Source organism: Lynx rufus, unplaced genomic scaffold (genome assembly GCF_022079265.1).
Source record: "Lynx rufus isolate CCGP_SWC_20201006 ecotype Redwood Valley unplaced genomic scaffold, mLynRuf1.p SCAF_15, whole genome shotgun sequence".
Taxonomy (NCBI): domain Eukaryota; kingdom Metazoa; phylum Chordata; class Mammalia; order Carnivora; family Felidae; genus Lynx; species Lynx rufus.
Window position 1 is genome coordinate 57,242,320 of NW_025814829.1, and position 23,785 is coordinate 57,266,104.

At 53.0% G+C, this 23,785-nt stretch overlaps 2 protein-coding genes across 5 annotated transcripts in view; one reads left to right on the top strand and one right to left on the bottom strand.

Moving 5' to 3' along the window:
* The window catches only part of SDCCAG8 (SHH signaling and ciliogenesis regulator SDCCAG8), a 247,737-nt gene extending 231,289 nt beyond the window's left edge, over positions 1-16,448 (top strand). The window contains exons 17-18 of the mRNA XM_047077091.1: positions 6,005-6,131; positions 16,066-16,448. Coding sequence (XP_046933047.1) covers positions 6,005-6,131; positions 16,066-16,095 — 157 coding nt within the window. The 3' untranslated portion in view covers positions 16,096-16,448. The remainder of the gene's footprint in view (positions 1-6,004; positions 6,132-16,065) is intronic.
* Positions 16,449-18,021: 1,573 nt separating this feature from the next.
* Positions 18,022-23,785, bottom strand: part of AKT3 (AKT serine/threonine kinase 3) — a 309,235-nt gene continuing 303,471 nt past the window's right edge. For all 4 annotated transcript variants that reach the window (XM_047077095.1, XM_047077092.1, XM_047077093.1 and 1 more), the window contains one exon: positions 18,022-21,566. In XM_047077095.1, the coding sequence (XP_046933051.1) occupies positions 21,481-21,566 (86 nt within the window). In that variant the 3' untranslated portion in view covers positions 18,022-21,480. The remainder of the gene's footprint in view (positions 21,567-23,785) is intronic.

The window sequence follows — 23,785 nt, forward strand, 5'->3', positions numbered from 1 at the left end:
GCCCAGCCTGGGGCGCAGAGTGGCCCGGAGGGGCCCTTCCTCGCTGCCCTCAAGGGCAGGGGGGCACCGGCTGCCTCGCGGGGAGGCCCGGCCTGGCCGAGGCTCCGCTGGGTGCCACGACAGCACAGTGCAGATGCCAAGTGTGTCCCGGGGGCACCTGGCAGGAGCGGAATGGGTGCCCGGTCCAGAGATGAGAGGCAGGCACTGGGTGTGGACATACAAGTTAGGAACCGGGCTCCGAAATCTGTGTCCGCGTGGGGAGCCCACGTGCGGCTTGCAGGCTGTCGGGGGGGCCCCTTCTCACCGGAGGGGCTGCTGCCGAGGCAGACTCCAGAGCAGGCCTGGTGAGGGCCGCCCCACTCCCTCCTCCAGTTACGTCGTGCCTTGTGCAGGAAGCAGCCCAAAACAGGGGACCCAGACAGAACGAGAAACTGCAGCCTCTCAGGCCGTGAAGCTGAGACGTGAGCGTTGGGAATGCTCAGCCCTGTGAAGATCCGGGGCGGGGGGGGGGGGGGGGGGAGGTCGGGGCTCCGTTCCAGGCCCAGGGGACCTGCAGGGCCAAGAACAGGAGAGGAAAAGCAGCAGGGTATGTGGGTGGCTGGAGTGCACGAGTCCCACAGGGCCGGGAAGGGCGAGATCATCCAAAGGGGAAGGAAGTCAGGGTGTCCAGGTCTCCGTGAGAAGGTGCGCCCTCTGCCCGGCCCTTGGGTGCCGGCTCCCCCACAACCATGCTGTCGCCTGGCTTCTTTTCTCGACAAACGTGTGCCCTCTAACTGAGGCAGAGTATGAAGGCTGCTGGGCAGGGGCTTCCCCTGCTCACGTCTCTGCCCTCTTGCCTGGGGAAGGAGGGTCCCAGTCTCTGCCGAGGGTGCCTTTCCGCCTTGGGAGGCCTGGTTCTCTTTGCCCTGGGAATTCCCTCCTCTCCTGCGGTCCTCCGGCCACCGCCTCGAGCCCCTTCCATCCTCTGCGTCCCTCTTGCTCCCTTGCCCTCAGCGAAGCCCCTCTCCAGAATAGTCTCCCCTCTTCCATCCTTATAATCAGGCTTCCACCACGCCTCCCTACTGATAGGGCAGGCAGCCGTGGCCGGGCACGTCCACAGCGTGTTCCACAGCCGAGTGGCATCTCACACAAAGACCCCCCCACTTCCTCCCAGAAAGCCCCTTTTCCCCTAAGCTCCAGGTCTCCTCTCCTGGCTCCCCTCCTCCCTCCCCGTCTTCTGTCCCCATGGCTTGCTATGGCTTGCTGGCTCCCTGTCCTCTGCTAGCCTGTAAAATGTGGCTGATCCCCAAGGCCCTGCCCTGGCCCTGCTCCCTCACTGCTGTAAGTGTGCTTAGCCAGGAAGCTCACAGGGGGCTTATTTATTTTGAGAGAGGGGGAGGGAGAGAGAGTCCCAAGGAGGCAGTGTGCTGTCAGTGCGGAGCCCCACGTGGGGCTGGAACCCACAAACCATGAGCTCATGACCTGAGCCAGAATCAAGAGTCAGACGCTTAACCGACTGAGCCACCCAATACCTGTATTTTTAACAAACGTGAAAGTCTCTGCCAGGCTTCCCTGGGTGAATCTTGCCCCAAGTTCATGGCCTCGCCTCTCAGCAGGTTTGGCCAGCACAACCGGAGATCCAGCCAGAGCTGTCCCAGGTGCCGGGCCCCAACTGCTGGGTGGGTGGGTGTCTCACAGGTGCCTCACCCTGGCCCCAGAACTCCCACCCCAGGCCTGCCCTTCCTCCCATCTTCTCTTTCCCGGTGAAGGACACCACCATTGTGTGGACAACCAGGTCCGTATCTGTTAGTTTGGCTGCAGAACGGGCTGGGACCAGCCTTTCCCCTGTGAGCAGCGTGCAGACTGTGGGCCAGCCACACCGCCCAGCTCACAGTTCCAGACAGCATGGCCTTTGCAGCCTCTCTTCTCATGGGGGGCTCCCTGCCCCTCCCAGACACCCCCATTCTTTTCACGTCCTGACATACTGGCGGAGTGGCTCGAACCAGCCGTGTATCTTTCTGTGCCTGGGTTTCCTCATTCTTAAAGTGGGGATAATGAGTTTCTGCCCGCGGGATTGTTGTAAGCACTTAGTGCAGCGCCTGGCACGTAGCTGGTGCTCAAAAGATGCTGGTCTGTTTTCCTTGATGGGCACAAGCCTCCTCTACCCCTCACTTGCCCGGTGACCACTCGCTTTCCTGCTTTCACCGACCCCGCTTTCAGGACAGCACCTTTTCATTTTCCAGCTGGTCTCTCCGGAATTGGCCCCCTGAAGGCAGGGACCCATTGTGATTGTTGATGTATTCCCAGTATCTACCTTAGTGCTCCACACTTAAGATGCTTGCCAAGGGTTGGCTGGTTTCCTGAATTAACTCCATGAATCAACCATCCATTAACAATACTCAAGGACACCAGGGCACTGGGCCACCTGGGCGGCTCCATCGGTTAAGTGCCCGACTCTTGATTTCAGTTCAGGTCATGATCTCACGGTCCGTGGGATTGAGCCCCACATTGGGCTCTGCGCTGACAGCTTGGAGCCTGCTTGCGATTTTTCTGTCTCACTCTCTCTCTCAAAATAAATAAATACACAAAAACAAAAACAAAAACAAAAACACTCAGGCACTGCCTAAATGTGCCTCCAAGCTCGACCACTTTTGTATGGCTTTGTGCAAGTTAATCGAACCTCTTCGCTTCAGTTTCTCATCTGTAAAATGGGAAGCTAGCATCTACCTTTTAATGAGATAATCACCGTGGAGGAATAAGCACAGGGCTCAGTTAACATTAGCTGTTGTCGGTGGTGGCAGCTGAACATGGGCACTTAGAAGGACAAAAATGAGAGCAACAACCAGTGTGGAAAATACAACTTTTGTGTCCTAGGACACCCCAAGGTATCTCTTCTAACTGAGTAATGGAACATCCATGAACAGAGTATAGGCAGGGTTGTGTGGTGTTTGGGGAAGGCTGTCCCCCAAAATAACTTTTCATTGTAAAAACAATGTCTTCCCAATATTCCTAATAGGCCTTGAGAGCTGCTACTGAAATATATTTCCGTAACAAAATCCCTTTTATCTAAAATCTAGGTAGGTTTCTTTCTTTCTTTCTCTCTCTCTCTCTCTTTCTTTCTGTCACCCTTTTAACAAATGTGGGTTTGGGTTTGTTGTTATTGTGGTTTTGACCTTTTCTGAGCTTGCGATTGCCTTTGTTGCTGCACGTGGAGTGCCATAATAGAGGCTGACCCCGAACAACATGTCTTTTAAAGGGAGAAAAGCACCCCAAGGTTGACTGCGTGGAGTGTTCAAGTCGGTTCCAGCCACAAAGCTAGTGGGGGCTTCAGCCTCGTTGAGGGAGGATCTGGCCCTCCCGAGGCCCTTACTCCCCAGATTGGTGGTCCTTCTGCTGCACAACCCAGGCAGCAGTTTCCTGCTCTGATGCCCAGTTCACACCCAGGGACTGGATTCAGCCAGGCTGGGTGGGGCCTGGGCGCTCTTAGGTAATTGCCGCAGGGATCCGAAGCCTACAGTTTGCAAAACGCTGCCAACAGAGCCTGATTTAGGTTCCGGGGGGCTCCAAAGGGGGAGAGTCCAGGCAGGAACTGGCCCCGATTCTGGCTGTAAGCCAGTGTGGCTAGCCCATGGCCGGTATTTTGTGCGATGAGAGCAGGGTTTGGCTCAGCCCGGAGCTCTGGATCAGGCAGCCACCTCTTTCCGGAGCCCAAAAACACATACTGAAGCCATCAGTCCATAGGACTGTTTTCCCATTTGATCAAAGCACAGGGCAAGGGACCACATGGAGAAAGGCCATTCTTGGCGCCTTGTTGCCTTTAAGCCTTAATGGTGTCATCTATTTATCACATGTTTCTGTTACATTTGTTTCCAGCGAGCATGAAGCCAGTGGGTTACTACCTCGCTAACTCTTGGCCTGTGGCTGTCTCCACACCCAGGACTTGATTGGAGGGGGAAAGCCACCCAAGGGTTTAGACAGCTCAGCTGCTAACAATGATGCTTTTCGCCTGATTCAAACATCCAAATGTTAGACTGTGTGCTTCTCAAGGAAAAAGGCTGCTCTCCTCCTCTCTGCATCATCTCCGGGACCCACTCCGTGCTGGACAGCAGAGTAGCTGCTCAAATGAGTGGTGGCTGCCTGCATCTGTCGGTGGCTCAGCCCCGGCAGAATGCCCCTGCCTGGCGCTCACCACCCCCCCCCCCCCGCCCCCAGCCCAATGGCCCGGCTTCTAGGCCGCCCTGGGATGCCCTTGCCTCCCCCAGCTGCGCCCGGTCCAGGACGCAACGCAGGGAAACTCCTGTTTGGTCTGACGCCAGTGGGGTGGTTTTGAGGCTGCTCTCAGGAGAAACTGTCTCTGTGTGACAGTGGCGGTGGTAAGCGGGCTTCCCAAAGCCCCAAGTGACCTGGCTTCACCACGATCGGAGGAAGGGTAACAGGGGCCGGGGGCATTACTGTGTATACAGAACAGGAGCAGGAAAGCACTCACACTTGGATGGAAGATCCTTGTGTTCGGTTCCGGGGACCTGGGAAGCCGATCTGGGCTGGAGCAGCTGACCCTGGCCCGGAACAGCTACAGGCTCAGGAAGGAACTAAGGAGGAAAGAACTAAGCTCTGCCCTTGGCTCTTCTTGCTCTTTCTCCAGAACCCGCAGAAGGCTGGAGGCCGGTGGGCGGGGCATGGGCCTGTGGGCGGGGCCAGACGGCGGTCTCCAGCGCAGGGGGGGCGGGGCGGGCTTTGTGAGCATGCGCCCTGCTGCCTGGGCGCCCACCGGTGTCTCTCGGTTTCCCGCTGGTCCCGGCTACCCGTCGCACTTGCCGGTGTGGGAAGTAGCCCGCGGTGTGTGAAGAGGAGGGAACCGGGTGGGGACTGGGGCGGCAAGTGTGCTGTCAGGGGCAGCTTGAACGAAGGTGCCCCCAAATCCATCTGAGGTTGAGAAGGGCGGGCGGTAGGTAGATGCCGTCTCGGAAACGGAAACGGACAGGGTTGCACGTGGCACAGGCATCCATCCGGGAGAGTGCCAGTAATACCAGAAAGTCGTTAGGTTTCCTGGAGTGTAGTTGTACCACCTCCCAGTTGCTGCCTCGCTGCTGGTGAGGGCGCCCTCCCACCCCTTGGTTGTGCTCAGAGCTCCCTAGACCCGCAGGAAGGCTAAGGGGGTGCCCCGACGCCGGTGTCTGCAGATTCGGAGAGGTCATTGACTCAGTGTTGGACATGTAGCTTGGAGTTTGAAATGCATCTTGAGCTTTGAAAACCCCTTTCTTCTGAAAATACAAGTTAATTTCACCGTTGGTGCTTTAGTGGGTGAAGTCTGTGAGGAAGGGCGCATGACACATCCAGCTTCTTTCCAGAACAGTTGTGGGTAGTTATGCAACTCTAAATTTAATCCAAAGCCTACATTCCCAGGGGCGAGCGTGCTACTGGCTGTAGGAAGCCGTCTGTGGACAAATGAGGATAATAGTTTGAGTGAATTAGCAAGTCTGGAGAGGAGGGCCCATCAGCAGAATGACAAATTTAGGATCTTTAAAGACATCTGGTCAGCGATGCCGGAGCTCGTGATTGACTGAGTGATTAATAATGGAAAACCCTTAGTTCAGTGTTTCTGCTGTCCCTCGCCCACTTGCCCAGCCAGGGCGGGCTGTCTGCTCCAGCCTGCCAGCAACGTCTCCAGCTGAACAATGGAGGCATTTAGGCCCCTCATCTTTGACCCTGGTGAGTTTACGCTTTCAGTTTTTCTTCTACTTACCCAACTTGTCTGTGTGTTTCCTAATTGACAACTCCGTTGCAAAGGCTCTTAATGCCGGTTCACATTTGATATGATTCCGTTCCACTTAGCCCACTGCTGGCTGGCCACGGCCTCACCCCTCAGGGTCGCCCTAGACTTACAGCTCCCGGTTCACCGTCTGGAGCTTACGGCAGACACAGGCAGCCATGGAACACGCCGGAGGGCTGAAGTTGGGCATGGTCCCCCTTGCTCTCTGACCCCTATTGCCCCCGGGCCCTAACTCTGCGGTGGATTTCTCTGCAGGCTGAAGCAGCTGGACAAGCACAGCCAGGCCACGGCCCTTCAGCTGGTGCAGCTTCTCAACAACCAGAATCAGCTTCTGCTGGAGAGACAGAGTCTGCAGGAGGAGGTGGGGCGTCTGAGATCCCAGGTACTGTGCAAACCCAGCACGGGGGCGGGAGTCCTCAGGGCTGGCTCACCGGCCAGAGAACACAGCAGAATCCGCATGCAGGGCTTTTTCTCCTTCCTTTCTTCAGTGTTGCATCTTTACAGGTGAAATGCCCAGTGATCACATTGGTCCATTAGTAACCCGGGACGGGGCGGGGTGGAGGGGGGAGGTAGTTCCTGAAGACTGTGATGGGCACGGGGCGGGGGGGGGGTGAGGGGAGGGGGGGACAGAGACGTGTGGGTCATGGGCCTGCCCCCTTCGGTGAGCTACAGTCTGTGTGGGAGAACAGACCCGGCAGGCCACAGACACCACTGCCCAGGGGTGCTGGCGGTGGAAGGGTGGGGAGGGTGGTGAGCATTCTGGAGGTGGCGGCTTTGGGCTGCCCCCGGAGGGAGGATGCGTTTGCTTTGAATCAGGTGAGGAAAGAGATGCCGCTGGCTAGGGGGCCGCTGTGAGCAGAATGCAGGAGTCCTGTCCCAGGTCAGGTGCCTGGTGACTGAGCGAAGATTCTGAGCGTTTGCGGGCGGCCTGGCTGCGCTGCGATACAGAACGTGCCCTTGAACGAGCCTGCGAGATTGATTGTGCCTCCATTTCGTAGATAGGGAAACTGAGGCTCCAGCAAGCCTGCCCAGCTAGCAAGTAGGACACTACCAGTGTCCTACCAGAGGCTGACTCCACAGCCCAGGACCTCCCTGTTGAGGTTAGCTCTGGGGCCACCAGAAGGGATGGTGGGGAAAGGGAACAGCCAGGTGAACTTGGAATGTGGTATGAGACCTTTCTCTCCTAAATTGGTTCTCTTCCTGTCAGACAAGCTGTACTTTTTGCCCCATCGAGCAATTTGTTAGGATAATGGGGTGGCCTGTGGGCCGGCCCTGGTCTTAGCCTTGAATTAGGATTGCAGAGCCAGGTGCTCTGTGAGGGCCCAGGGACGCCACACAGTGAGTGCTTGGGATGGATGATTAACGGGAAGAATGTATCTGGAGATGAAAAGGATGGGAAACTGTCTCTCATAATTTCAGAATAACCATGTGCCCAGTGGGTAGCGGGGAGCCGCTCTCCTCTGAGTGAATTTTCCCACTCAGCACAGGCAGTCCCTCTCTAAGGACTCATTTCTCCAAGGTAGCAGGTGAACACCTCCAAGGCCTGGGGCTGGGGACCCGCCCAGCCACTCTGCTCCCCGTGCCGCTGACTCTGTCACACCTCATGCCACAGTCCAGGAGGTTTGCAAACAGAAAAGTGTGAGGAGCATGGGTCCTGGGGCCCGGTTCACACAGGCCAAGGCAGGATCTCTGGGAGCAGGGCCTAGGAATCTGCATTTTAAGCAGCTGGTTGGGTGATTCTGAGGGACACGGAGGTTTGAGAACCTCTCAAGTGATTGGAGGCAGAAAGAACAGAGCAGGATTCCAGACTGTGCCAGTGTTGTGAGGCTCAGAACAAGTCACTGGAGTCTCTTCTGAGTCTCAGTTTCCACGTGTGCCGGGGATGGGGTGGGGGGGGTGGTGTGTGTCACATCAGCCTGACTGACTGACTGACATCAGCCAGTGTTCAGTGAGTGCAGCCCTGAGGTGCACGGCAGAACGTCTTGCACATAGTAGGTCCAAGAAACGTCAAGGCTTTCCCCTTCCCCTCCCTTCCCAAGACTGGAGAAGGCCCAGAGGAAGCCCAGGGACAGCCAGGGAGGGGGCTGGCAGCGCTGTGCCCACTGCTCCCCGCGCTTCTCAGACGTGCTCAGGCCCTTCCTGCCCCCCCCCCCCCCCACGCTGAGCTGGGCCCAACCTAACTGTCTGGGTGAGTCCCACAGGAGGCCCTGTGTGGCACCAGCCAAGGGTTGAGGCCACTGGCTGTCAGGCAGGTGATGGGGCTCCCGCCACACGCGGTGGAGGAACAGGGACTCCTAGCAGGAGTGAATCCTTTGGCTCTAGAAGAGCCACTTCAGGACGCACATTGTGGGGAGTGTTCTGTACAAGCTCCGAGCACATGGCAGCTTCTGGACCAGATCGTTACCGGGTAGGGTTTCCCTTTTAACTCCCCATCTGCCTACCTTACAACCACTCAGATCTTAACATGGACCATCAATGCTTAGAAACCTCTTCCAGGGCTTCAAAAACCTAATTACCACATGGATTGCAAAAAATGTTCATAAAATGCATTAAAAAAAAAAAACAAACCAAACAACCCAAACCTCAAAAAATTCTCAGAAAACCGAGCTGGTCTTTCTTCTTTTGGCTGAAGCAACAGAGATGCTTTGACCGTCCTGAGTTATCTGATACCAGCCATCTGGCTCATCTCTAAAGGGGTCTTGCAGATTCACAGAGTGCATTTGGAGTTATTTTAATATGAACATGACAAAAGGAATTTCATAGAGGGAGTCCTGGCTTTCGGCAGCAAACACTAGTGTTCAAAGAAGAGGCAGGGGTCCAGTTTTGCAAGCTCTCTGCTGAATATCTACGCCGAAGGCTTACTCTTTCTACCCAAGTGTGGCATTAGACCCACTTGAGCCATGGAGTAAGCTGGAATTGTGAGGTTAGCCTCCCAGCCTTGACGTGAACAAGGCCGCTGTGTGCCCCCAGCAGGGACATCAGAGGACACTGCCTGCTGACGGTTCTGGAGGGTTCGGCCACAGTTCCTGTCTTCCTGGAGAGACTGGTTCATCTCTGGGTTGGAGATGGCTTTGCTAAAGGCTTCCATTTTCTCCGCCTGGATAACTGAAGCATAATGACTTAATTTTGTACGTCACACTCTAAAAATCTCTGTCCACCCAGAACCCCAAAGAGAATGGAGATTTCCTGGCCACCCCGAAGCTGAGTCCCATCCCTCTGATCTGCTCCCATGTACTGAGTCCTGGGCCCTGGAGCAGGTGACAGGGCTCGGGTTGGCCTGTGGCCTCTGACAGGAAACAGCTAAGCCTGTTTAAAAGGCTCTAGTATCCCAAATCACTTCTGCTTAACTTCTGGAACATGGACAGTGTCTGCAGAGGGAGCTGGTCACAGTCGTAACCAGGCTGCAGTGACATTTCTACCCATGAGGATTCCCATCTTCGCCTCAAACGCTGCTATGGTGCAGGGAGCCAGTCTAGTGCGGAGTGCGGGGCACGGGGCACAGGGTGCTGACCACTCATCTGCCTTGATCTTAGTGTGACTAAAAACGTAGACTTGATTACTCTCCTGCCTCACTCTGCAGGGGGGGGACTTCTAGAAAATGGCTTAAAAATTTCTTTTAATGTTTATTTTGAGAGAGAGAGGGAGAGAGAGAGATTATAAGTGGGGGAGGGGCAGAGAGAGAGAGAGGGAGACACAGAATCTGAAGCAGGCTCCAGGCTCCAAGCTGTCAGCACAGAGCCCGATGCGGGGCTTGAACTCACGAACCACGAAATCAGGCTCGAACTCATGAGCCTCGAGATGATGGCCTGAGCCGAGGTCCGGATGTTTAACCGACTGAGCCACTGAGGCACCCCTAGCAAAGGGCTTTTGTTAAAATGTCTTGAAATGGCTGTGCTGGTCAGTGTGGAGAAACAGAGCCTGAAGACGGTCACCCAGCCTGACCGTAAACAGGGCCCCATATCGTCTCCCCAGGTACAGCGAGTGGCTTCGTTACAGGCGAGGCTGGGCATATGCCCTCCCGCCTCTTCTGGGGGGAGAGAGACCGTGGTAGGGGTGGCATGGGGGTGATGTCCGGATGAGGAAGCTGGGCCCCAGGGGTGGGCAGCTGGGACCAGGGTCGGTGGTCTGTGACCCAGTGCCCGGGGCTCTAACATCTGGCCAGGGAGGGAGATGCCAGCTGGTGAGAAAATCAGAGTCTTTTCTTGGGGAGGATTGTCCATTTAGAGGATGCTTTTATACGCCAGGAGTTTGTTTATATACTCATTGGGCAACAACTCGGGGTTCAGCAGATTTGTGTTTTCTGGTCCCTGCCACCTTTGCCATGCACGACCTGTAGGGCTCCATCCTCAGTGCTCAGGGGGCTCCCTTCGTCCCTGCAGTTGAGGCGCTTGTGCGCAGGACGCATCCTGAGACTGACTTATCGGTGATTAATCCGTTGGCCCTGTGACTTTGGAGTATTCTTGGCAGTGAATTGACTTTCTACTCTGATTCGAACTTGTGCACGGATCTAGCAGCCATATGTGCCTATATTCAGAATCATGGACATTATCTCGTTCCACCAAAGGACCCAAGCAAGAGGGCTGAACCCAGATGAGGGGCAGGGTGAGGCCCCTTTGTTGACCTGAGGCAAGGGCAGGATGGCCTCAGAAATGTCAGCATGGCCCAGGGCTGCCAGGCTGGGGTCCAGCTGAGGACGGGGTGCCCGCGGCTTGCCCACGATGGGACCCGGAGGGTGTGTGTGGGATGGCGGGGGTCCTTCCCCAGTCCTGGGGGCTTCGCCCGGCTCACGTGGGTGTCTTCCTGGAGTTAGCTACCTGCAGGACAGATGGTGCCTGGATAGAACAGCAAATACACTGAATAAAATAAATTAAAAAAGCCTCCTCCTGAACCAAGATTTTTTTGGAAAGAATTCTAAATAGATGAAAACAAACAATTTGATTTCAACCAAATTGTTGTTTTTTTGTTTTTATCCTGATTTTCACCCGAATTGTCAGTCTCAAAAATAAACACTGATACATTCCCAGAAAATATTTTTCAAATAAAAACTGACTCTGTTAAAGTTTGCCCTGATTCTTTCAAAACTGTGTACAAGACACTGTCAACCAAAGTGACTTGCATATTTTTTTAAATACACTTGAACATATGCAGCTAAAATGTCATTAACTCCCTGCTGCCTGAGTGTTTTTCAAGAGTGACACGAGACCCCGGTGTCTGTTTCTGACATACGGGTCTTGCGACCCTCGGGGAAACTTCCCCAAGCAACTCAAATCACCGAGTTTAACTTCCGTTTTGTTTTTTTGTTTTTTATTTTTTTTTTTCACTGAAGGCCCACGTGTGATTAATGTTGAAAAGCACATAAGGCTTCACTGAAGACAGACCTGCTATTCCGTTAACAGCTCACTTTGTCCATGAGTGAATGTCGGAGTAGGACGCATGGAAGAAAAATAAATCGAATTTTCTGCTGCTGCAGACACACTTGCTCCACTTATTGCTTCCTGAGTCAGTACATTTTGCGATAGAAATTCACAATCAAGATTTTAAAGGGAGCTAAATATTTTAATCCAATCAGACAAGTGAACAAAACACTGAATATTACATGGAGCAGAGAGAAGTGGTTCTTGCCTTTAAAAGACTGCAATTCCGTCACATTACAACCCCAAATGTCAGTGTTGTCTTTATTTCTAACGCTTTCAAACACGAGGCAGCCAGAGGCTCCACTCTCTGCTGTTGGTGACACTGTCTGTCCTTTGGGAATTCTTAAAGTCTATTTACCATGGAAACATGGTTCCTATAAAACACAGACACCTGCCCATGTGCAAAGAAAGTTCTCATGACTTGCGGGATTCCAGGAAGCTGGAAGATGACAAAGTCGGACGGCACGAGGCATGGGACTCCTGTGTCATCGGAGCTCTGGAGAGGGGAGGGGCGTCCTGGCAGTCTGACCCCTGCGGCCAAGGCACCGGGCTCCCCGGTTCCCCACCCCGCCATGCCACGCGTCCCAGGCCCAGCTTGAGATGCTGTTTTCCGGAAAGCCAAGGATTCCTCCTCGGCCCACCTCCATTCTGCAAGGAAGGTCTTCCTGCCTCTACCTTTTCCTTTCTCTGGCTTCTACAGCCCCTTCCCTCTGTGGGGCCCAGAGGCAGAGAGCCAGGCCGGTGGTCTAGGGAAGCCGTGACTCTGACCTCTGCCTGCACAGGCCTGTCATTGTCAGGGGCTCGGCGGACTGCCTGGCGTGCGGGCGACCCGGCTTTGCAGCTGCCGACCGCCGGGTTCTGGGGTGCCGGAGCCGGGGGACGAGGCAGGGTTGGGGTCACTTTGCTGGACTCTGCTGACCTGGAGGCAGTCCATCGAGGGCCCCGTGGGTTGGGGGAAGGCTCGCCTCTGTGGCCCTCCCGGCCACGTTCCACGACGTTCTGCGGAGGACCGGTGAGGGCACCCTCCTCCTGAGCAAATCGGTGGCCTCCCACAGCTCACGTGGCTTGTGAGTGCCAGCTGGCCTCCCAGATCTGACTTCTACTTGATCCCACACACAGCACACCTGGTGGCTTCTGTGCTGCTTCGCCGGGCAGGTCACAAGAGCATTAACAGGCCTGGACTTCGAGGTCCAGCTGCCAAGGTTCAAATCTCAGATCTGTACCACTTGGGGTAGAATGTTTGGCTTTCATATCACTCAGGTCCTGCTCAAAAGCAAAACCAAAACCAAAAAACAAACAGAAAACCTTAATAACAGAACCAGCTTCCCCTGAAGAGGCAGCCCCCCCATCACCCGGCTCCCACACAGGTGACCGTGAAGCCGGCCGGGTTGGCGGAGATCACGGTTGGCAAGACAGGGCCACTGGATCAATCATTCGGCATCCTTTCTGTCCAGACAGAAAAATCAGGCCCAGAGAGATGAAGTGCACGGAACTGGGAAGTGAACGGCAGGAAAAAACTTCTCGAGAAAGTGGTACTCAGGCCCTGGGCCGCAGGCTGCATGGAGGGGGTGGGTGTCCATCCGACTCTCCCGGGGCAGAGCCTGCAGTCGGGCCCTGGCTCTCCAGCAGTAGGTACTGGTGGCTTCTCTGGACCTCAGGACAAGGCTCTAAAATGCCCCCAGCTAGAGGTGGGGAAGGGACTCTCCTCTGTCTGGCTAAAAATGGATGCTTTCTTGCCAGAGGCACAAGGAACAGGACTTTTTTTTTTTTTTTTTTTTTTTTAATGTGTATTTTTGAGAGAGAGCAGGGGCGGGCAAAGAGAGAGGGACAGAGGGTCTGAAGTTGGCTCTGTGCTGACAGGCAGTCCGATGCGGGGCTCGAACTCACGAACCGTCAGATCACGACCTGAACCCAAGTCGGACACTTACCCGACTGAGCCACCCAGGCTCCCCAAACAGGACCGTTTTTTGACCTGGCCACACTGACACAGAAAATGTGAAAATGAGTGAGGCTGGTGGGGGGGGGGGGCACTAGTGAGAGGTGGAGTCCGCAGAGAAGGGATGCAGAGGGAAAGTTGGGTCGGGCTGAGGCTGAGCAGGCACGTTCTGTGAGCAGGGATGAGGTGGGCTGTGTGCTTCCCGGGTCACAGGCTTGGGAACAAGGCAGCAGAAAAGGCTCTGCTCAACCCCACGGCGTGGTTGCCTGGGGAACAATTCAAGTCACCCAGAGAGAGACTCATTTTTTAAAGTCAAAACTTCAGAAATAAACACAAAGGTCAGGGTTTATGGGGAGAAGGCTCTCGTAGGATTTAAAATGAGAACAAAGGAAATGGGCTAGCAGTAGCAGGCATGTAGACGGGGGAGGGGGGAGCGTTTATGTCATCTGTGGACAGTGTTCTAGAAGAGCAGGTGCCAGGGTACCCTGTGGGCCTTCCTCTGTCTTGGAGGGCAGCCATGGACACGGCCGATGTGGCCACACCGCCCAGGCATGCCACGGCAAGGGGCCTTGGTGACAAGTTGAGAGGCAGAGGTCTGGGAGAAGGTGGCCGAGGACTCAAGCCACAGTTGGAGCCAGCTAATGTCCCACGGGCATGTGCATCCTCGTTGTCCCTTACAGCCAGACCCGGATCGTGGTGGTGAGGACCACGGACCCAGCTTTCTGGAAGTCAGCAAAGCTAATCTCCCTAGGAGGTGATGGCAGACGAGCAGGATTTGGGCAGTAACTAATGCTTCTCGATCTCTGGACATGCCGTGGGATGGGGGAGGTACCGAGAACTGTTCTTTACTGAAGATCCAGCAAACTGAGGGTGACACTTGAGTGGGGAATTAGAGACCGAATGGTGATGTCATCGGCTGAATTAGTCATTCTGATATTTATTGAATGCTGGCCACGGGCAGGGCAGCCGTGGGCACTGGGGATGGAGAGCAAAAGGCAAGCACCATAATGGGAAAGTCAGGACAGGCTTTGCATCAGGACCAAATCAAATACCAAACCAGCGAAGAAATCGTGACAGGCGATTTGCTCCAGGGAGAGAGACCGTTCACGTCGGGGACCTCACATCTGCTCCGACAGGGCCCCACGGGGCCATGGTGGCCGGTTCCCAGGCAGAGGCCCGAGTGCCAAGAGGGGACGAGTCAGGCAGGAAGTTACTAGATGGGCCTGGGGCACAGGCACTAGGAAGACTCATAACGAGAGGTGCCAGTTTCCTGGAGCTTGGTTTAAAAAAATTCCCGCGACACCTTTCCTTTCTACTTCAGGTCTTAACTGCTACTCTACTGTGCGTGCCGAGGGTGTGTGTCTTCTACCCCAAGTTCCGCTCCATTTGCGATATGCCTGTCGTGGTTTCTGCTTATCCTTGCACTCAGAGACGTTCCTGGAGTCTCTGAAGTTAGGAAGCGCCCGGCCCGCAGCCCGCAGTCCCTGGGTGGTGCCACACCAGGTCAGCTCCGTCCAGACTGGACAGCATCAGGTCTGGATGGAGACCCCGCGTGATGGTCCGCTGAGTTGGTGGCAGCCGGCGGGCTGAGTGTGTCGCTGGGGGTGGAAAGGAGCCCTTTTTGCAAGGGCTCTGGGGCAGCGGACTCCTGCTGGCCTGCTCTGGAGAGCCCAGAAGCCCCCCGGGGCCCTAAGGAAGAGGGCCCCTGAGCCCCAGCCCCCCACCCAGGGCTGCACACACACACTGAGTGCTTCCTCACCATGCCGCGGCCCCCGCCTTGTGTACAGAGCCAGGTGGGCCGCACATGTGACATTCTAATTCCCCGTCTCCTCACAGACTTGCTCCCTGGAAAGGCATCATCAGTGTCACACATGCTGAGAAACCTACCTGACACGTACACATTACCTTTTTTGCATTTTTTGAAAGAGGCGACAGGCGTGAATTGTGGTCTTTCACTCACTGTCCTGTCTCGGAAACCCTCGAGTAATTGTGACCGAAACTGGGTTCCCAGGAGCCCCCCCACCCTGATTCTAGCTCAGGAAATCTGAGAGTGCAGAGGGCGTGCAGAGCCTGAGGCCCACGGGTCTGTCTTTCTGGAAGATGGTTTCCAGCCACACAGACCAGACTGCCTGCCTTCCTAGGGACCTCACTCCTCGAGGTCAAGGACTGCCTAACTCATCTTCCCACGTGGTGCAGGGTGGGTGTGCCCTGTTCTGTGGAGCGGAACCATCTGCAGTGGTTTCTGGCACCACTTCCGGACATGGTTTAAGCTAACCTGAGCGGCCCCGTCGCCGGCCAGGGCAGACGAGAGGCTTCTCCGCGTCCCTCACTTGTGCCTCTCTCAACCCGGTTTTCAGGAGCTAGCTTTGAAACATTTATTCCTGCTCAAAACTAAGGCCAGATACACCGAATTCCCTCTTCCAGTGCGTGGGAGGTGGTTTCCACGGGGGAAAAAGCGGGTGTGTGCGTGATAATAAATTGTCTGCAGCTGGAAATTTGGAGGTTTTAGCTCGTTTTGATTTCACTAGGAATTTCTTAGGGACACTCGGCCTACATCCTGTTTTTTGTTCTGCTTTACCAGCTGTAATGTCTGAGCAGTTCTCAGTAAACAGATTCTGGCATGAATCAGGGTCTCCTTTCCTGGGCAGAGAAGTGGTGGCCCTCCAGCCACGTCCCGTCATCGGACTGCCTTACTCCCAAGACAGACCGATGCCCGCGGTACAGATGTGTTCAGATTTAAGGCCGTAAAACGAAATGGGTTCCCTTCAGTTCCTGTCTGACAGGGGCTGTGATCCAAGGTCAGGGGGAGTAACAAGATTTTCGTGCTGTTGGTCACGTACAATTTCTCTATTTTTAGCAAAAGAACGTCTTCCTCCTTAGAAGAGGCACCTGCACCAGCGAGAAGACAAATCACAGTGAAGAACGTGATCTATTTAAACTTACTTTTTATTATCATTTTTTTCCAGTTACCCAGCATGCCACAATCTGATTGCTGACCTGGATGAAACAGAGTGAAATAAATGGTTTACAAAGAGATATTTACATTCATCTGATTTGTTCGTGAGATGCCACAGAGCACCACGACCTTCCCGGTGGCCGGCGCCCCGGACGGCAGCAGGCGGCCAGGTCAGCCGCGTCTACTGCCCAGCGGTGCCCGTGCGGCCAGGCCCCGCGCCGGACCAGGAGACCTCCTGCAGTTATGTTCGCAGAAATGGCTTGAAGTTAACTGTGTTCTGATAAATCTGCTCATTTGTATCCTGTTACACATGTGAATTTCAATAAATGAACTTTTTTAAAGGCCTGAATTGAAGCGTTTCCTTTTTACCTTGTAGTGATGAACGAAACACACCAAAAAGGCACATATTTTAACTAGGCCAAAGGGCATTAAGGACCAGACTTTCTTCCTGCCACTCGTGTTTCTCTCCCTCTTCATGAGCTAGACACCGTGCTTCCACTTCTTACCCTCTGAATCAACATCTCGTAAGGCTCCATCGTTTACCATCCTGCTAATCTGTGCACAGTCAGGAGACGCCAGGAAGCGCTGTTCTCCTGTCCGCCCCGTCAACAAGAACAGACAAGGATGCGTCTTCGGCCTGGCGGTTTGGGTTTCCTCTTCAGTGTGCGGTTTGAGAGGAGCCTGACAACGTACTTCCTGAAGTGACACAATTGACTTGGAGTTCTAGCAGATGTCTGTAAACAGATCGTTGTTTTAGCTTCAAATAGTATTTCTATGATACACAGGTGAGCCCTCAAATGCTGGAAAGTAATAAAAATGGGCGCTGAAGATGCTGGGTTGTCTCTGAGGAGGACAAGGATACACCACAGGCTGCAGGCAGGACAGGACCCTGACCTCAGGCCGCTCTCCCGGCTGGCAACCCAGCACCCTCGCCCTCGCCCTCAGCGTCCCCCACCCGTGCCTCTCAGGACGGATGGGGGGGGGGGGTTCAGCGTTGGAGGTGGGGAAATGATACACACGCAAAGACCGTTCAAAAGTCTCTCGAGCACGGACGAGTTCAAGCCTGAAAGAGCAGAACGTCTACTCGGATCCAGTTTTCGATCTCCTCAAATGTGCTAGACATAAAGGGTGTCGCAGAAGGTATGTTAATTGTCCCTAATTCTGTGTTAGGACTACAGTAAATAAATGACACAATTCTAAAAATAGCACCTTTAAAGAATTGTAAGAGGTCGCTTTATTTTAGCCTCCTGGATGTGTGAATCCCAGTGGTTTTGAGAAGAGCACGTGGAAGCCTGCCCTCAGGTTTGGCTGTGTGACACACGCACGCCTGACTCACTTTGGTCCCAAAGCCGTTCCTCTACTGAGCTTAGTCCCAGAAGCCAAGCCAAGTTTCTACGATAGCAGGCGTATGAGGTAAAATCGGAAAAAGGCCCCATCCAAAATGCTTCCAGGTAATCAGACTGTGGTACAACCGCCCTACCCGTCTAGCAGCCACGACAGAGGTGGTTAACCTGCCGACACACGCTCTCAGAAGGGAAGTGTGCGGAGCAACGCGTTCCGCATTCTCAGGAAGACGTCACCGACGAGCAACGCTCCTCAAGAGAGTTCCGGGTCCAGACCATCTGCTGTGAAGACTGTTAGGTCCTGACTGAACACATTTCCAAGGAGACCCGGTCCGTCCCTGACTTCATGGGAGACCTGCCCCGAACCCACTGCGGCGCGGTCGGCGTCTCCCCTTCGGAGGCGGCCCTTCGTCCGAGTCTGCACGACCACGCTACTGCCACGCCACTGAAGTAACAACATAATCCTGTGTGTGCGTTCGGGGCTACAAGAAACTGCTGTATTTTCCTGTCACATTTTATGTAGGGTAGGTTAATACCAGCTGGAGCTATTAAAAATCTCTTTGTTTTCCAGAAAAGATTTTCTGAGATTACAGAACCACGTCCAACAACAATAAACAGAGAAGTAGCAGATTGACATAGTGCTTTATTTAAGCTGTCTGTACGAAGGAAAATAATGTGCATCCCTATCATATACGTGTAAAAATACTAAGGATGTACAGTGTACAAAAACAGTTTCTTGTAGTTATTTCACATCCTTGTGGGTCATATACTTAAGGAAATGAACAGTTTTAGTTTTAGTATGACCAACAGTAAGAGTAATACAGTTTCTTGGGTTCATAGTTGCGTCTGCTTAAAATCCTTAACCAGATGACTAGATCTTGCGCGGATCTAATGAAAGAACTAGCAAGGTCAAGAAATGTCACAAACTATAAAGCTACAGGGAGGTAATTCAATTACCAATTTAGAGGTTTTCTTTTTATTTAAATAAATACTTTACATTTCATGCTTGCCTGTAATGCACTACCAGGAGCAAGATAAGGAAATTCTACTGTAGACAGTACAAACAGTAGCAGCAAAGTGTGTACGTTGAGGTGTAATACAGAGACCCTGCAGTTAGTAAGGGAGGCCCTTACCTTTGTACTCTAGGAGAAGCAAGGGGCCCCTGCAAGAACAGTCAGCTTTAAGAAGCCGGAAATCAGGTACGGGAAAATGGAAAATACTGGAATAATGCTATGTAATTAGTGTAGAAAGCAAAGCTGTGAGCAACCTGCCAGAAATCCAAGCAGAAATGGCCAACTTCCTCCCAGGTGGCTGCACTGAGACAAGAGGGCAGACTTCACGAGAGTTAGGACGGGGTGGAGTCCACAAAGTCTGAACCGAACTCTGATAGAACGACCCTGGGTTTCAGGCCTTGCCATCTGCCGGCGGCCCATGCCACAGCCACGGGCAGCCTCGAGGGCAGGTGCAGAAATCTCCAGAAATCTCCCTCTACACACGTGTTACCTGTCGGTCCTCGGCGCCAGCTGATTGAGACCTGGGGGTGAGAGCGGGGGAGGGGGAAGTCTGGAAACACCTCGGTGCCTCTGACGGATGGATCTCGAGGCCGAGAGTGACTGGGCCTGGAGAGCTGGCTGGGAGGCTTGGCCAGCCCGGGGCACCGTCCACGCGGTCCTTAACCTTTAGGAAGTGTCCTTGGCCAGGGTCATGGAAATCACCTTAAGGTTTGGGGGGGGGGGAAGCTATCGAAGTGCTTAGTGTACGGGCCCCCCCTTTTCCTCGAAAGGGACGGACGCTCCGCACAAACCTCAGCCAGCCTCAGCCGCCTTCTCTGCCTCTCCCTGTTCCTCTTGTATATAATGGATGCGAGACAACTTACAGGACATACCTCCTAGTCTACTTTCTAGTCAAAGTGAAACATTCAACATAATTCCAAGGGAAGAAAAAACAAAAAAGTGAAGCTACATGTGTCAGAAGGAATGAACTACCATTTCCTGTAACTTCCTACTCGATGCTGAGGATGAACTTCACTCAGGTAGAAATATGAAAAATTAGGATAAAACCTATGTCTGAATATGTCTTAGCTGCCTTAGTAAAATGCCCTTTAACCCCCTCAGCCCCAGTGGCCCGCCCACCGCCAGCAGTGGCGTCTCCTGTACAGACCACACTTCCAGCGTCACGAGGCTAAGACATCTGCGTATGAATATGATTCATCCTACTCAGAAAGTCACTCGCTCTTGCGCACAACGCATCTCGACAGTGACAGCACGTCATGCCGCAGTCTTCCACGGGGAGCTGTCAGATCACGTGACCGATCCATCCCCACGAACGCTCCGTGGGGCCGGCTGCCAGCTTCCGCAACAGGGTCCCCGGCCCCTGGACTTCATAGGCTGCTTTGGAAAATGTCAGCTCCTAGCACCAAAGGGTTTAATCTGAAGATCATCATTAATGAAGGAGAAAGATGAGGTTTGCATACATGTCCCCTCTCAGTGAGAAATGTTGGAATTGGGGGACATGAGTATATACAGAAAAAGAAAAGTTGGAGGTGTTCTTTTTTTGTGTTGTTTTGTGTTTTCCCTGATGGCTTAATTCAGTGATAAATGTACCATGAGCGGAATAAACACACCAGGTTCTCACCCCTTACTGCCTACTTTGTAAATACTCGAGATGCGTTCCTTTTGCCAAGTCAAGTTGGTTTCTCACGGTCACGCGGGTCTCGGTTTCCTCCCCCGCGTTACGTCGCCAGGCGTCAGAGCCTTTCCATCCTCGAATGAGCAACACCGGCATCCTTCTGTCTCATTAACCCCTCGGCTTGGAGAGTTGGGGATTTTTCTCACTTTCAGCACCAAGGGGTTAAATGACAGCATCTCTTCTCCCAAAGCCAAATTCTAACCAAGATGTACAATTTCAGAGCCTCGTCCGATTTTGTCACATAGGAGAAAAAGTGCATGCCTCTCATTGGCGTGTACATCCTTGCACACGGGTCCAAATAAACTGCAGTGAGTCTATTTCATGTAAGTTGGCGCTGCATTTGCTAACATGACACACAGTTTTCTTCACTAAGAAATAAATACTACTGCAATATAAACAAAATCATAAAAGGACATTCAAAGATTTAACATCCGAGAAAAAGCGAATTCACGTAGAACTCAAAGTAAAAACTTAAAACAAATAAGGCAAACACCTGTTTACCTCGGTGTACAAATTTTGGTGAAAAGCAGGGTCATTATACCTGTCTACATTCTTCAGCCATCAGAGGTGATAAATATCAAGAAGGGAAAAAGGTTTCCAAGCACAGGGAAAAAAGAAAAATGCTCTCTGGTGCAAATGGTTTCATAGCCCCTTTAAGTGACCTGCCTCTGCTGTGCATATGCCTCCTTCCCCGGAAGGACAGTGTTCGTCTGCCGCCAGCCGCCAGTGAGGTCTGGACGTCCGGGTGGGGCGGCAGGCTTCCTCGGCAGCGTCCGACAGGGATTAAGTGTGTGTCTATCGAGCTAGCTCAACGGTTGGTCAGGCCTTCTCTCGGATGCTTCCCTACGGACTCCAGCCAGGTCTGCGTGCGAGTTCCCCACTCTGTGCACTGATCTGATAGGCTCTCCTACAACCCGCATATGCACATCACCACCCTGCCGCAATCGCTTACTCTGAATTATACGCTACATCTTCTTAGTCTAATTAGTTTTTGATTTATCTTCTAGAAAGTTAAAAAATGTACCTAGACTCAGTGTATCTCATTTAGCCTTCACTGTTAGGGAAAAACAAAAACCAAAAGATCGAAAGATGACAACTGTGCACAAGTGAACAATGGCGGGCTCGTGACTTCCAAAGACTGTAAAATTACCTCTTAAAGTTGCTTATAGGACAGTAAGACAGTAGCAGCAGCAGCATGAGACCGTAGACGGAGATACAATTTCATGCAAAAACAAACAGGTGTGTTTGCGTACAGGTGTGTTCTCGTGGGGGTGTGCGTGGGCTGGGGTGTCTGGAGGCGCTCCTGCTTTGTAAGAGCTACGACTGGTGTGGTGTCCAGGAATCATCTTGAGGAAGAAAATCCAGGATGACCGTGAAGGAGCAGAATGAGGGCCTTATTCCCGGCCGCTGGCAGAGTAGGAGAACTGAGGGAAATGTGGCCGCCGCTCGCTGTCCACACCATCCATGCCGTCCTCGTCATCTGCGGGCAGAAAGCGGCCACTTAGTGTACGTTTACCTTTTGCAACACCATCTCTGGTCTTCTTAGTTTGAACTTCTAGCATCATGAGGATTAACAGAGGCAATGAGCTCCCAGAAACTCGGGTTTGTCAGCAAAACACAGACTAATTAAACTTAATCCCCAAACAATCTCACTTTCAAACACACGATCCACAAAGAGATAACAACATCAAATCATCTCCTTCAAGACATGACCATCTTAAGACTCAGGATGCTGTGAAAAAAATACTATTGAAGAGAAGACTTTTTTTAAATAAGAAGGGACAAACGAGATTCGGTAGCCCTCAATTTCACGAAACCGCGCGTGTCAAAATTACAGGGATCAAACCCTAAGGCACCGTGTTTGTCTAGAATCCGCTACCAACTGCCTTTAAATGTGCGTATTTTTTTTTCATGGTGCTTCAGGTGTGACTGCAAAATAAAGCTTCATATGGGCCCTTAATTTTACAGGACTCATTATTTACTCTACATCTCATATCTGTCTTTAGTCACCATTCCCAATTTCCCTAAAAGGCAACTTTAAACCAGAGTAAAGAGAGGGTAAGACGTCAGCATCCAAACACTAGCTCCTCGGGAAACCAACAGCAGAAAGACACTCGAAGGCACAGAGGAAGCTGCTTTCACATTAGCCGCCCTCATCTTCCCTGCCTTCCCGCATTTGAAGGATCTCAAATGGGTCACCCAAGCCCTTCTCATAACCGTTCCGGTGACTGAAGTCCCACCCAGCAGGAGGCTCTTCCTTGTACGTCATCATGTGTTCAGTCACCCCAGTCCACACCATCCCCTGTGCACCTGCTCCGGGCTCTGGCCACCCTCGGGGTTCCGCGTCTGTGCAGGGGTGCCCGCAAAGCCCCTCCTGCTCTCCCCCAGTGTGCGGGGGTCACGTGCTGGCCCACAGTGAAAGCCCCAGAGGAGGCTTTCAAACACCCAACCTTTTTTGCTTCAAGCAAAATAATTCCACTTTCTCAAATACATACAGGGAGTACATTGCTGATTCCTTGGATTTTCCAGCCTCTCCAAGAGCATGTATGTCACATCATGGGAGAAATCACAGCCTGTCACACAAGGATGACTCTCTGTGCTCCTCGATGACACACATTCCTCTGGAGAGCAAACGTTTCTGCTCTTGCCTCACTGTGCTTCTTCTCAATATTCTATTCTGAATACAGAAGATTCTAGAAAGGGATCAAGTTGCTAACCATTTTCAGCCTTGAATGTAACAGAAAATATCACTGGATTAGGTGGGAATCAGTCCATGGAGAAGATCTGTGGCTTCCTGCTCCGTGTAGACCATGGACCTCCACAGGCTTCTTTCCTGCTGCTGACAGGCATATCGTCAGCATTTCTAGAAAGCCCTGTGATTTGGGGAAATCTCTGCCTCCCTATTATCAAATATTTGCTAGGCATCAAGCAAACCACATGCATCATTTAGATGAAATACCTTCCACAGTATTTTTAGCTGCACAAGAGGTGGTAGGGGCTGGGGATGGCCTGTTGAGTCACAAAGTATTAAAAACTCTAGAGAAAAGGCAGCTGAAAGCTTAATGTTCAAATTCGGAGCATTCTGCGCGAATCACATTTCAAGGCAAGAGTCTTCCCCACCAACAGCTTTGTTTGGCTGAGTGTTTTTCTGCGCCATGAACGTGCAGATTGGCTGGACTGCCCGTGCAGGAGGCTGGGCAGAGAGGGGACTGTGCTATGCTGCCCCTACACCACACGGGAGCCACACAGGAGGGGCCGGGCTTCCTTCCGAGGAGGAGCATTTACTGCTCTAGGCTGCACGTCAGCTGAGAATTAAGAGTCTTCGTTCTGTAGCTTGAATAATAATCACATTTTCGAACACGAAGAAATCTCAGTCTCACAGATGACTAGGCCAGGGCCTCACACCTTGCAATTCTCTAATGCTGATGACCCCATTCCCTCAGGACAGCTGCCTCCTGGGGCCACTATCTGATCCTTCCCTGAGGAGGTGCTCGGGGGAGGCACTGGCAGCCCTCTGATCTGCACAGGTGGGGGGCTGTGGAGGGAGGGGACAGCAGCCTGCCCGAGCCAGAGCCCGCAATAACACACCGTCCACGAACAGGTTTCCGCTCTGAAAGCTGGGTCGCAGGGAACCATGCTGACCACACACAGGACCCACACTAAAAACACGAGACCTATCTGGTACAAGAAAGCAGAGGT